Below are 13299 nucleotides of genomic sequence, written 5' to 3' on the forward strand. Positions count from 1 at the left end.
AAAAATTTCTTAGTTTCCTAAGAAAATGAAAATGGGAGGACAACCCCATCTGCCCCACAGGCCCATCTGATGTCTCCTGGGACTGTGGGGGTAAAATGTGTCCAGGTCCAGCCCTGTGTGGTGTGAGGTGTGGGACAAAAGCCCTGCTGCGTGTTGTGCTGCGGGGCCCAGCAGCTTCCCAGAGTCACGTCCACAACCATGCTGTGGCTGCAGATGCCTCACCTTGTAGATGTTGCACATCTACAAAGCACAACGGAGCTGCTCGGAACTCCCCCGTGCCCCAAACAGCCCCTGTGACCAAAACCCCTGCGAAGCTTTAGGAGCTGAGTCCTACCCTGGGCTCCCTGCAAGACATCCAGGGAGCTTTTCTTTCCTCCTCTCCCTTTGCATCCACCACGGCTCCCTCGCCTCCCAAAGCACATTTGGGCTTATCCTGTGAAAAATGGCTGTGCTCAGCTCCAGGGCATGACTGACATCGCCCCAACCCCAGGAGCTTGCCCTGTGCTTGCCGCCCATGCTGCATGATCCCTATGGCTTGTCTGCACCGGGTACTCCTGCCAGACCCGAGGGATGGGTCAGTTGACTCAACAGCATGGGCAAATGCCTTTTGCCATGGGGAGGGTGAGGTTTGGAGAACCTCTTCAAGACGCAATGTTAAGATGAGCTTGTACTGGGGCCGCCTAGTGTAGGGTGCTGCCACTCGCATGGATGAGTTGCGTATTTGCATGCGATGGGGTAGCTTGCATGGAACTGCCCCCGTGCTGTTCTCCAAGCTGCTTTGGCAGGCTGTAGCTGCTGGTGTGGCACGGCAGAAATGAGTGCAAAGCCCCTTGTTTTGAAATATTTTGGCCCTGTGTGCGATTTTAAGGATGTGCCTGAAATAACGGAGAGATGAAGGGCAGACTGATCAGTGTGGCAGATGAGTGGTTCAAGGGGGAAGCCTATGGATTTCCTATCTAGAAAGAGACTTTGTATTTTAAAATAACACAAATGTTGCTAGAGCTGTGTGAGAACTCGCGTAGTAGCTTTTAAAGGAAGGATAAAGAAAGAACGGCACTGGGGACAAAAATAAGTTGCAACTGATTTGCATGGCCGGTGAAATTACGCAATTGGGAAATAGCACCGAACGCTCTATAAGCAGGAGGTTTGTCTTCTGTAGCAGCAGGGGAAAATGGGCAGAATATAGTAAATGCACTCGGGGACTCATATGCGTACCTGCTCAGGCAGGTAATAAAAACCATTCTAATTGCAGTAGAAAATGGGCCAATAATGATGATATATCTGAGAACAATAAACCAGTATTGAAAAAGGGAAATGTATTTGAAGATTGTTGCTTTTTAAGCCAGGTATTCCTTTCTCATTCTGACATAATTCACAGCTAAGAAATAGCTACAATTTTCAAAGCCATTCCTGTTTCTTTTCAGCTCCTCAAACACTTGAAAATATTTACCTTTTGCCACCCACTGAGAGTGAAAGTATTGTCTGATTTACAAAATAACAGCGCTTAGGAGTAAAATTTTCAGATCAGCTCAGTCCTATTGAAAATCAATGTGTTTCAAGCTCCCAATTCACAGCTGAAAATGCTATCCTGTATCCCCAGCCCTCTGGGCACATGACATCGATTGAGGTACCTGTAATTATATTTTTGGGGTATTTTTACAGCACTCTCCTCTGCTATTTTCCCTGGCATGAACATGTCACACAGTGCTGAGTTCCTCCTTTGCTCGCATTAAGTTATCACAAGAAGTACTGATCGATAAGTTGAGTATTTTCTAAAATTTTCGAGGGCTTCCCTCGAATCAGGGATGCTCTGATCTCCCGTGCTCTTAGGGCACAAACTGCAGCTTGGCAGTTCAAAACCCGGCACTCTGAACCGCATCTCTGAGTCAAAACCCACGGGCAGGCTCACCACTTCTCCACGGGGAAGGTGGTGAGACAGCAGACACTCCGCTACGCTCCAGCTCCCCTCCAGCAACCAATATTTTGGACCCATACGGTATAAAACAGATTATTTAGTGCTGGTCATAATGGGAATCTATTAAAGAGTCCTTCTCGTGGCAAAGGATGAAAAATCTCTTGCAAAATATCTCGTTGTTCACGGCATAAAACCCCACTGAGCTGGCAGAGAGCGTTGATTGCAGGGTCATGCCTGAACCATCGTGCTTGCAATTAGAGGCAGCAAAAAGGGCTCAGCGATATTAGAAATTTCCTGAGCTCATCAGGCAAAACAATAAATTTTCTTAGAGATGCAGAATAGCTGTCTTATCTAATGTGTAAAATCACACATGAATGCTGTATGCGTAGATTGTTTAAATCTTTTTTTAAAGGCAATATTATCTCATCTGGCCTGCTTTTGTTGTGTAGTTTTACACCCCAGTATCTTACTGGGAAGTTTCCATGGTGGAGCATTGCCATAGCTGGAAACTCTCTGGTTCCACTCGGATGCTTTTGCACAGATTTGCTTCCTGCCACCCAACCCATGCCGTGGCACCCGCTGATGCTTTGGGTGCCAGAGCCCACTGGGCAAGCTTACCTCTGTTTGGGGGGGGTGGGGGGAAGACTTAAAAAGCTCACAAGAATGGGCAGAAGGTGCCTATGTGTCATGGAGGTGGTGCTGGGCATCCCAGTGAGGAGCACGCAAGAGAGGCAAGCACTCAGTTTCGACATGCCGAGAAGCTATTTTCCCTATCCAAACTCTTTGATAAATGGTTTGATCATGCCCCAGATGCTTTTCTCCCAGGCGCCCCGCTGTGCCCACAGCGATGCTGGTACGGGGGTGTATTGCCCGCACCCAACACCGTGCTCCCTGGGGAGCGTTTCGCCCTGCTCTGCCCCGTGCTTGGGGTGGGTGGCACTGCCGAGCGCCTGCAGATGCTGGGGCTCTTCCCGGGCTGTGTTTGCAACTCAGCCTGCAGCACTGGCTTTCCCCTGGGGTCTAAAATCCTTTATTGCTCTTAACTAAAGAAAAACAACCCTGTTACCAACAGCAAATCCTATGTTGGGAAGCATACGCCTGGTTGCCTTTCTCATGAGTCTGCCCGTTTTGCGTTTTTTTTTTTTATTCTATTTTTTTTCTAAAATCCTCGTGACTTTTTAAGCCTTCTTTCCTGGACAGGAATTTCTTCTAATGAGCCATATTACGCAGCAAAATTTCATCACGGTGTGTGTGAAACGTACTATTAAGGGTCAGTATCAAACGTGTGCGTTTGTGGCTGTTAATCCCTTGGGCAGATTGATTTTAAGAAGGAGCCTGGTGCTGGGGACGCTGGATGCGGATGTGCCGGGGAATCCCCCAACCATGCGAAATGCCGCTTTCTATCTGAAAGCCTCTCCCTGGCTCCATCTCACCCTCCTGAATTTTCCAAGCTGGATCAGCTGATTTTTAATTTTTTTTTTTTTCTTTTAACAGGAGACTCAGTACAGCCGCGATCCCTCCACATCTCTCCTAGCTGAGCAGTTAGGTTTATTTACATTTAAGCACAAACATGATTTTTTTTTTAAAGGGGGTCTGAACAGCTTAAATTGAAGGCATAATCACATAAATTACTGCATGAGAATTTTTGGTGGCTAGACTCATCCGAAACTAAATTCATACATTTTAAAGCATGCATTTGGCAGATCTAATATCTCTTAAGAAAATAGTAAAGCTTCTTTTTGGGGGTGGCAGTTAACAAGGCAAAATTATCTTAATAGGAATTCAATTAAAGCTAGTACAGGCTTACTGGACCTCTTCCAGTAAATATATATCAAGCTGAACCAGTAGACATCTGTCTTCTCCCCCCAACTTTTCTGTTTTCCAAGCTGTGGTTAAAAGATGAAGAAGAGAAGATGGGAGGAAGAGGAGGGACTATAGCTCATTTCCAGCTCACCATACAGCGCAGGGCACAAGGATTATTTTCTTTTTGATGTCTGATCGCTGTTGCAAGCTGTGTGAGGCTGGGTTTGCCTGACTCCCATCCCTCGCCGAAGTGCAGAAGCCAAAAAAAAAAAATAAAAATAAAATCCAGAATCACGTGAAGGCTCAAACGAAGCCCCTGTGAGCGTCCTGGGGATGCCCAGCTGCCCCTTTCCACTTTGGGGAAGTGTTCATGCTGCCTTTTCTGGATTCAATGGGGAGGATTAGATCAAATTTATTTTTTTTTCCCCCTTAAAAAGGCTCAGACCTCAGGGAGGATTGTCTGGACAGATCTAGGGTCTAACAGCCTCTTTGAAACCCTCTGTTAGCAACAGGGCTTAATGGTTGTGTTGCTTATTTAACATTTGTACCAGAGTGGTGCCAGTAGCCTCCCTGTCCCGTTTGCACCCTCCTCCAGCAAGGTGCTAATCACTCCAGGTTCCTGATGCTGCTTCCAGTCATGTGGTGGCTCATTTTGGGGGGAGAAAGGCTTTTTTTTTTTTTTTTTTTTTTTTTTTCTTCTTTTTCTTTCCTCCTTGCCTAAGGGAAAATCCTCCTCACTGCTAAATGCAGAAAGCCTTGGACTCTAAGGGTGACAGATGGTGAAAAAAAATTCAAAAGGAGGGGCCTCAGTTTTACAGGTCAATCTCCCAAAGCCAGCCCTGCGAGCACACCTTGGAGAGCTAGCAGAGCCCCATCCCCACCTTGCACACCCGTCCACGGGAAAATACGAGCGCCCGCTGTGCCCGGGAGGTTGAGCGGAGCTGAACAAAGCCCAGTTGAGGAGGCTCTTCTCCAGCAAAGACCCGTTTAACTGGCTCCCCTTGCTGGGAGAAGGACAAGGGCACAGCCACAGCCAGCCCCCATGGCACAGTTGCAGTGTCCCAGGAAGGGCTGGATGGACCGGCTGCCCTTGTCGGCTGGGTCTGACGTGGAAGTGGTTAAAGAGACGGGTGTGAGGGTAAGGGCTGCCTTGCTCTGATTTATTGGCTGGCTGAGTTAATTTGTTATTTGTGTATGATTAGTCGTTGTTGCTGAGTGGTCATCTTCCACAACTACAAATCTAATTAAATGCTGGGGTGCCTAGAGTGGTGCGTTTCTGGTTTTGTTTTTTGGTTTTTTTTTTTTTTTCCCTGGCAAATATTTGTACTGGTTTAGTTCTTGAGGACTAATCATTAATTAGCACAAGGCTGCTAGTATCCAACTGGAGGACTTTTTGCTTTTCCTCACTTTCAGATTTGCCTAAGAACAAAATTGTAAAGGGTGGTGCATAGCCCTCTCCGAGACACTTAGAGCAACCCGCTGAGATGTCCGATGGGATCCTCAGCTCGCAAGGAGCAGCGACGTTTTTCATGGCACAGCACTTTAATCAGTTTGTTTTTCTCTTTTTTTTTTTTTTTTAATTTTTTCCTCCCCTTATCTTCTGCAAAGCTTAGAGAGGGGCTGAAAAGAAAAGCTACCCGAAATGTGTGCTTTCCCCCAGCAGCAGCTGTAATTCCCTGATTACATGTTGAGCTCGCTTTGCGCTCGGGGTTGCGGTGGCATTCCCTTACATGTTCCTGGCCTCATCAAACTGTTCCTATGGCTCTGCAGCAAGACATAAATTCTGGAGATTTCAGGCTTGGAGATTTCAAAGTTGTGCTGAACCACATGGAAATGATTCTGAGCTACAGCTATAAAAATAATTATATTGCTAAGGGGAAAGAGTGACAAGAAATGTCCCCAAAAGAAATTTCAGTGGTGGTTACAGGATCTGTATCGGCTGTGTAAGAGACTGCTGTGATCTCCAAGGCTAATTTATCACCGCTACCTATAATTCTATGAAATATGTCCTGAAAAGCACTGAAGGAAGGAATGCGAAGGGAGGTTGCAAAGAAGCGTGGCAACCTTCCCCTTTCTTTTAATGAGGATACTCCACATGCTCTTAAAATTAGACCTACTCTGTACAGAAGACAGGTGTGAGGATGACTAATTTGGAGACAAATTAGGTCTACTTAGCTGAAAAGCATGCCCTGACTGCTCCTTTCAAGCCCATTCAACGCACATCTCTCCCGACAGGACGTTTACTGCAGTCCAGGCTCCGGCAAATTAAGTAATAACACGTTTTTGCCGCATTTCGAAGCGGTCCTTTGGTTTTCATACAACGTTTTCCCCTCCGCCGCGTGTGTGTCTAGCTCTTTGTGATTGGTAATTAGTGTACATGCATCTAGCCCGTGGCAGATTTGTCTTTTGCCTGTCCCCTTCTCTGGAGCATTTTCCTTGCACCCTCTCTTTCAAAGGTCTCTGAGCCTGAGCATTTTTCTGGCTGACTGCAACGTATTCGGTGTCCACTGTGTAACAGATTTATTCTTTCCCAAGAAAAGACATGAACGTAAACAGAAGATCCAAAATGCATTTTGCTGGGCTCTTAAATGCACTAAGATGAACCCCCCCTGCTACAAGCCTATTAATGTAAATACCAAACTTTACAATCCTTCCTGTCAAGGAAACATATTTACATTTTTGTAAGGATGCGTATAAAAAAATAGGGCTTTGGGGACAGAAAGGGCTTAGTTCCAGTGTCACAACACCCTCAGTTAACTGTACTGCTCTCATAAACTATAGAGTTAGGTTGTTCCCAGGGCCAGCGGAGATAACATCTGTTTGCTTCTTTACGGACAAAATGAAATAGGATGCTAGCGTTTCATACTGGAAACGTCCAAAGGGGCAATGGTAAGAGGGCTGCGTATCACATGCACATGTTGCACACGGCTTCCCCGGCACAAAAAAAGACGGGGAAGGTGTTACTAGTGCCTGTGCCAGCCCAGGGGAAGAAGGGGGTTTCTGGTAGACTGGTCTTACTGGGACGAGGGTTAGGGCTTACATCATCCTTTACACTTAGACATCCCAGTTGGACAGGATTTTTCCTACTAAATGGAATAATGGGAAACATATTTTCTTTTCTCTGGAATTTTTTTTTCTGTTTAGAGCATCTTGAATGTTTTGAAGGACAAAGAGAAAGGTGGCTGCATGGGAAGGGGCACAGGTGCCGACGATGAGGAGGGGGAGATTTGGGGGAGGAAGACTCAGCTTCGCATGTCTGCTTGAAACATCCTTTTGCGCTTATTGAAGTGCAAGGCTGCGTCTGCTTCTCTTGAAACTACCAGAGTCAGTTGTCTGTAATTACGTGGAGCAGAAAAGGAAAACCTCTCGTGGCCGCAGGAGCGAGCAGCAGTGACCTGCTGGCGTTTGCAGAGGCCAGGTGGCATTTTACCAGTTCCCAGGGCTCTGATTTTCTAATCAAAAACCTCCTCTTGATTTTCTTTTTTTTTTTTTTTTTTCTCCAGCTGAAGGGGAACAACTCTTCCTCCAAGAAGAAAACCTTTCCTTGCCTATCTCTCCCCAAAACCCAGGGAAAAGGGAGGACGACTGCAACAATCCAGCCTGAACAGCACTCACTCCTTTGTGCTTACCCAACGTTCGCTGCTCTCTAGGGCAGGCAGGAGGTGATCCCAAATTCAGACAGCTATTTCTTAAAGGGGATTCTTTGGTCTGAAGACTGCACAGACTGCTCCCCTGTTATGCACAGCTCCTCTGGCCGGGCCAGACCCACGCAGAAGTCTGTCATGCCACTCAGTTTGTCCATTTTAGAGGGTTTCTCAAGGATCTTGTTGTATTTTTTTTTTTTATTTGCTGGCAAATGTAATTTTTTTGTCGCCATAAACGATAGAATTTGACACCGCACCGCACCACACCAGGCCATTTGTCAACAATGTTTTCAACAGTTCAACCACACGCGCGTGCATGCACACAGGCACAGAAAGGAGCGGCAAGAGGGGAAAGTCCGGGAGCTCGGGGAAAGGCCACCTTCCTTTACAAAGGCGTGCAAACATGGAGCAAAGAGCCGCCTCTCACCTCTGGGCTGTTAGGTGGGCTACGGCAAAGACACCAAATAGCAATTCACTCCAAAGCAAACCGAAAACACATTGGGGTTTGGCTCTACGTCACGGTTTTTCGTGCAGTCCCAAATGTCGCTGGCAATTTCTTTTGGGTAGGGACAATCTGAGCATCTACATATAAAATCCGCCTCATCGGAGCAATGCTAATAATAATTCAACAGACAGTGATTTTTAAAAAAATATGGTTTAAAAAAGCAGGTTTGCTGCTAAAGTACTGTACGATAAAGAGGAACGGTTGTATATTAGATAACAGTTTAAAAAACATCATTGGCTAATGGCAGCACATCATTTGGGAAACAACAGAATAAACGCATTGTTCCATCCCAGCACTTTCCTATTTCAGCCAATCTAAACCGCTGAAGAAATATGTGTTCGGGACATTTTACATCTGGTTTTGACAAGAAGCCTGGGGTTTTGTGTGTGGGTTTTTTCTTTTTTTTTTCCCCTTAATCTATTTGCTGCAGCTTTTTTAGCCAGATTAGCATGGGAAAAGACACTCTGTTTTATAAACGGAGGGTTTATCCTTTTAAAAAGTGGCTTGTCTTTGGCTTTTTGCAGCTGAAATTAGGGCACAGCATGCAAAAAAATAGTAACGCCAGCAATAGCCATAAAACCCGTGGCAGCAGCTTTACCTGTGTGAACAAAACTAAACAACAGCCAGCTTGTGCAATTGGTAGAGTAACCAATTTCTGAGCAGCCCAACATTTTGGGGGCTCCCTAGAAGAGGGTGTGGAAACTTAATTGCAGCACCAAAACGCAAACCATTTCAGGATGCAAGTGAAACGTTTACTTGAAGTGGTTTCTAAAATCGTTTTAAGTCTGCGTTTCACACCGCTAGTAAGTCCTGGTTGAACACTTTTGGGCTTTTTCAAACGAGGTACTGCAATTCCATCAAGGCTTTTTTTTTTTTTTTTAAATGAGCCGTTTATTGCTGCTAAAACAAAGATGGATTTGCCTCTTTAAAAAAGCCTGGCCAATGGGTTAGGATAATCGTTCTTTTCATCTTTAAGGAGTCAATTCTTTGCATAGCATGATGAAATTATTTCATTTTTACATCACGTGTGATGTTATGGGGTGGGGGGGGGCAAATTTCTCTTTTGAGTGTTTGAAAGGGGTTCTCGGGCTCTGCTTTATGTACCAAGCGACTGGCTGTGTGCAAACTCTGGCTGACACAACGCAGAGCTGCTCTGCTTAATTAGCTGGAGATGAGGGTGTTATTAAGGGCCCTTTTTTTTTTTCTTTTCTTTTTCCCCCCTCCTTTCTTACTGCTTATTCTTCCCTCTCCAAATATTGCAACGGTAACATAAGAGGAAGTAGTTTTCTGCTAATGGAAAACGATGAGGAAGGGTTTAGTGCTGAGAGTAAATAAGAAACTAACTCCCAGCCTAGAAAAGTCTAACACCAGCCCTTGCTTTACCGGCACTTTGAGGAAGGGAAACCAAACAAATACAAAAATTTGGCAAAGTTTCTTCTATCTTTGTTTGCTTTTTTATTGTGTGAGGGGGAAGGGGCACAGCGCAGGGCTGCAGCCGACATCTGCTCCTTGTTTCTTTTAAGAGAAATGCAACCTGGGGTGAACTTGTCACCGAACCACTCTTGGGTCCCGCGAACCCCCTGGTCCCCCCACAGCCAGGATGGGATGCGACTGCCCCAGGAGCCGATGGCTCGGCAATGGGATTTTTGCGTGCAGCCGCCCGTGGAGCCAGGGCGGCAGCTGTTTCAGATCCCCTTGTCAGCCTGTTGTGCTGATCACCTCTTCCTCTCTTAAAAACCCTTCCCCTAAGCAGAGCTTTCTGGTAAATCTCATGCAGCAACGGTTTCCCTCTTGCCCCTCATCAGCCTCAAGGCTGGTCCCCTCTCATCTCGCCCATCCCCACAGAGCAGGAACATGCCTATTTTTTCCAGAAATTTGGGCATATCTGATTTTTGTCTGCCTGGAAGTTGTTTTTTTTTCTTAATTTTCGCAGGCGTGGGGGAGCGGGAGGGGGCACACCTACACTGCTCATTTCACCTCCAAGTCAGTGGCCCCAAACCCCTCGCCCAGCAGCATCCCTGTATCTCCAAACCAAGCCATGCCACCTCTCCCTGGGCAGAACCGAGCCCCACGGCAAAGGAAACCACAGGAGCCCCATCCCACGGCCAGACAGACGTGCAGCATCATAGGGGAGAAGAGAAATCTGTACCTACCCCTTCGGCAGCTGGGCTTGCCTGGCCCCGAGCAGTGGCTAGTGGGAGGCCGACATGGACCACGCTCCCTCCATCCTCCATACGGAGAAGGCATAACTCAGCCTCTCGTGAGCCACGTAACTGCAGCTCGTCATCTTACTGTCCATCTCGTCGCTCTGTAGCACCTGGTAGAGGAAGTCTATATACCGTGCCGCCAGCTTGAGGGTCTGGATTTTACTGAGTTTGTCGGAGGGCAAAGTGGGGATGATTTTCCTCAGGGCAGCAAAAGCTTCGTTGAGCGACTGAGTCCTCTGCCTTTCTCTGACATTGGCCAGGATCCTCTGGCTCTGCAGTTCTTCATAAGATTGGGAGCTGGGACTGGACTTTTTCCCTCTTTTTGCTGGGTTGGGGCTGCCATCTTCGCTGGACTTCTTACTGTATCTTCTCTTCCTGCCAAATCTCTTTGGCTGCCTTTCCAGCTCCTCTTCACTGGTCCCCAAGCTATCCACAGGGGAAACCGGAGAACTGGAGCTTTCTTCCATGCTTTCTGCAAGAAGGGGAGGGGAAGAGACTTTCCCCCCCTCCTTATGTTATGTGAGTGTGTGTGTGTCTTAAATGTGCTTTAAATTCCTGAGACAGATCCTTAGGAAAAAAAAAAAAAAAACACAGGAGGGCTTTTTTTTTTTTTTCTTTTTGCTGACCAAATGTTTTCCAGGTTGCTTGAAGGGCTCTTATTTCAAGGACTGGGGTTGTGCAAAAAAATTGAGGTCTTGGAGAGAGGAAGTTATTCTAACTTTTTGGAAACTTTAGCTGAGCTCAGTTGCTAAATAGTTGTCAGAAGTGAGGGAGGTGCGGGGCTCCCTTCTGATTGGCCGGCCAGGTCTGTGGGAGGAAAGCTTTTCCCCTGCTAAACTTTCACAGTTTTATGTTACACTTAACTAAAATCTTGGGAATGTACCCCGAATAAAAGATAACTGGTGACCACCCTGCACCACCCCCACCCTCACCCCAGAGATGCTGAATTTGCAGCAGCTCCCCAGGGGTTTTTTTGGGGTGCTGAGCACTTGCAGGCTGCCTCCTAGCACATGTTGCCAAGGGTCTCACTCCCATTTCTGTCGCCAGCCTGCAGCGGTACCTTGCCCGAATTGGTGCAAGCTCTTGCATGCCCAAGAAGATGCCCCATTTTTTTTGGCAAAACTTGTGCCCCATTTTGCACCCTGTGGCACTGAGGGTCTTGAAAAACCCCCTGCCATCCCCTCCATGAGCTGCCCCTTGCAGCACCCTGCTCCCCAAAACTCCTGCCCTGCAGAGATGGGATGGGGGACCTGGGGTGACCTTGTGGCACCAGAATTTCCCTGGGGCTCAATGAGCTGCGGGGAGGGCGGAGGTTTGGGGGCAGTCAGGGAAAGCCCCTTCAAGCACCCTGCTTGTGGGGAGCATAGAAAGGCCCTCCTGGACTAAGCCAGTGGAGCCCAAAATATGGGTCATCCTGAAAGTAGCTGATAATAGTGGGTAGAAAATCCCATGGAGAGTGCCCCGGAAAGGCGATGCTGGCCCCACCGCCCATCTACATGACGTTTTTCTCCCTGCTTTTTTCCTCCCCCATTAAATACTAAATAACATCTTTTTGGGGAAGCAAGAGCCAAGGTAGGTAGGAAGAGGTCTTTCCCTCCAGTCTGTCCTACAACTGAAATCGTAGCATCCCAGGGCATAAAAATCATGGGGTTTCTGATGTATCAAACAGAAGACCGCGGATCTATTTTTCCTCTCCATCACACCGGGGAAAATGTGGGAAAACGCTGCTTGCCTCTGTGGAGCTAAGGCAGAGCAAAATCAGATTTGTCCCTCTGATTTCAGTTACAGCCCAAATTGCAGGAACAGACGCATTCCTGAGCAGCAAAGATCATGTTTTCGAAATGGAGCAGGAAAATAAAATAAAGCGATAATAATAAAAACAAATACAACAAAAGAAACTCATAAAACGTAGATGTTGTATCAAGAAGAATTAGTTCGGAGTGGATTTCTTTGCAAAATTTTCCAGTAGGTATCAACACTCATTAATGGAAAAAATAATGTCTGGTTTGATTGGAAAGTGTTCCCTGGTAGGAGAAGGAATTTTGACTTGCCTGGGGCTGACTCCACTACTGGTAGGTAATGTTTATAGTGGAAAGACTTCCCCAGGCAGCCCCTGGGGAAAGCCTGTGTTTGCTTTCAAAAGGAAAGGTTTTTCAGGTGCAGCACAGAAGTCGGAAAGCAAGGCAGTTCTGCAAATAGATTTTTAATCCAATTTAAGACCCCGGTGAATCAGACGGGATGACTGCCGCTCGCCCCCCCAAAGCCAGGTTTGCAGAAGGGCTGGCGGCTTGGGCCGAGGGTTGGCAACTGCTCCACATCCATGAGCTGGAGGTCTGTGAGAACGGGGGGCTGGGATAGTATCTGCCAGCCCCGCTGACCCTAAGGCAGACACCACCCTGGGCTGAGGTAGGGCGAGTGGTATTTGCACCGGGGAAAGCTGAGTAATGGCCCCTCGCCTGTCCCATAAGCAGAATAAACTGCAATCGACAGTCGTGCCGATGTGAACCCGCGCTTCGGAGGGCAAAGCACCCCAGTAAATGAATATTTGTCTTCTGTTCCCAAGTATTAAGAGAAACTATCATTGAATACCCAAGGGACACCTCGGCTCTCTGGCTGCAAAGTTCATGGTTTTCCCAGCAGACAGGATCCCTGCTAACGGCACTGGCTACTCCGCGTGCTTGGACCACGGCAACAGGTCTGCAGGGATGCATGGAGTGTGAGAGGGTGGTCAGGCTGTGGGGCTGGGCACCCACTGTGTGCTTCCTGAAGGGGCCTTTGATGCCTGTAAAAGGCTGCTTTTTGGGAGCAGGGCTGGGTTTGGGTCTGTGTTTGAGAGCGCCAGGAGCAAAGGGAGCAGACCCGGGTCTGCGAGAGCAAGTGGAGCTGCTCATTGCTGCCTTCCTCTCCCTCTGCCCTGCTGATGTGTGTTATTTATTTCACATCTTACTTTTGCCCCACTGTGACCACTGACAGCCAGACTTGATTTCCCAGGGAGTGAGGTGTTTCCATGGGCTTGGTCCTTCCAAAGGTTGGAGGCAGAGGGGTTTTGGGGACTGACTCTGTGGGTACATCTCAAAATGCCCACATCTCAGCTGGCACAGGCCTTTTGCCTTTGTGATAACCCCTGGGCCCACCCCATACAAGCACAGCAGGAGACACACAGCTCCTGGGCATCACGGCTGTGAGACGCCGCGGCAAAAGGATGTGGCCGCGTGGTCAAGCCGA

General features: G+C 47.6%; 1 protein-coding gene across 1 annotated transcript in view; it reads right to left on the minus strand.

Moving 5' to 3' along the window:
* Positions 1–10760, minus strand: part of TWIST2 (twist family bHLH transcription factor 2) — a 34018-nt gene extending 23258 nt beyond the window's left edge. The window contains exon 1 of the mRNA XM_086751007.1: positions 10021–10760. Within this exon, the coding sequence (XP_086607133.1) occupies positions 10059–10541 (483 nt within the window). The 5' untranslated portion in view covers positions 10542–10760 and the 3' untranslated portion in view covers positions 10021–10058. The remainder of the gene's footprint in view (positions 1–10020) is intronic.
* Between the last annotated feature and the right edge of the window lie 2539 nt (positions 10761–13299).

This window comes from Chlamydotis macqueenii, chromosome 6 (assembly GCF_036417535.1).
Source record: "Chlamydotis macqueenii isolate bChlMac1 chromosome 6, bChlMac1.mat, whole genome shotgun sequence".
Taxonomy (NCBI): Eukaryota; Metazoa; Chordata; class Aves; order Otidiformes; family Otididae; genus Chlamydotis; species Chlamydotis macqueenii.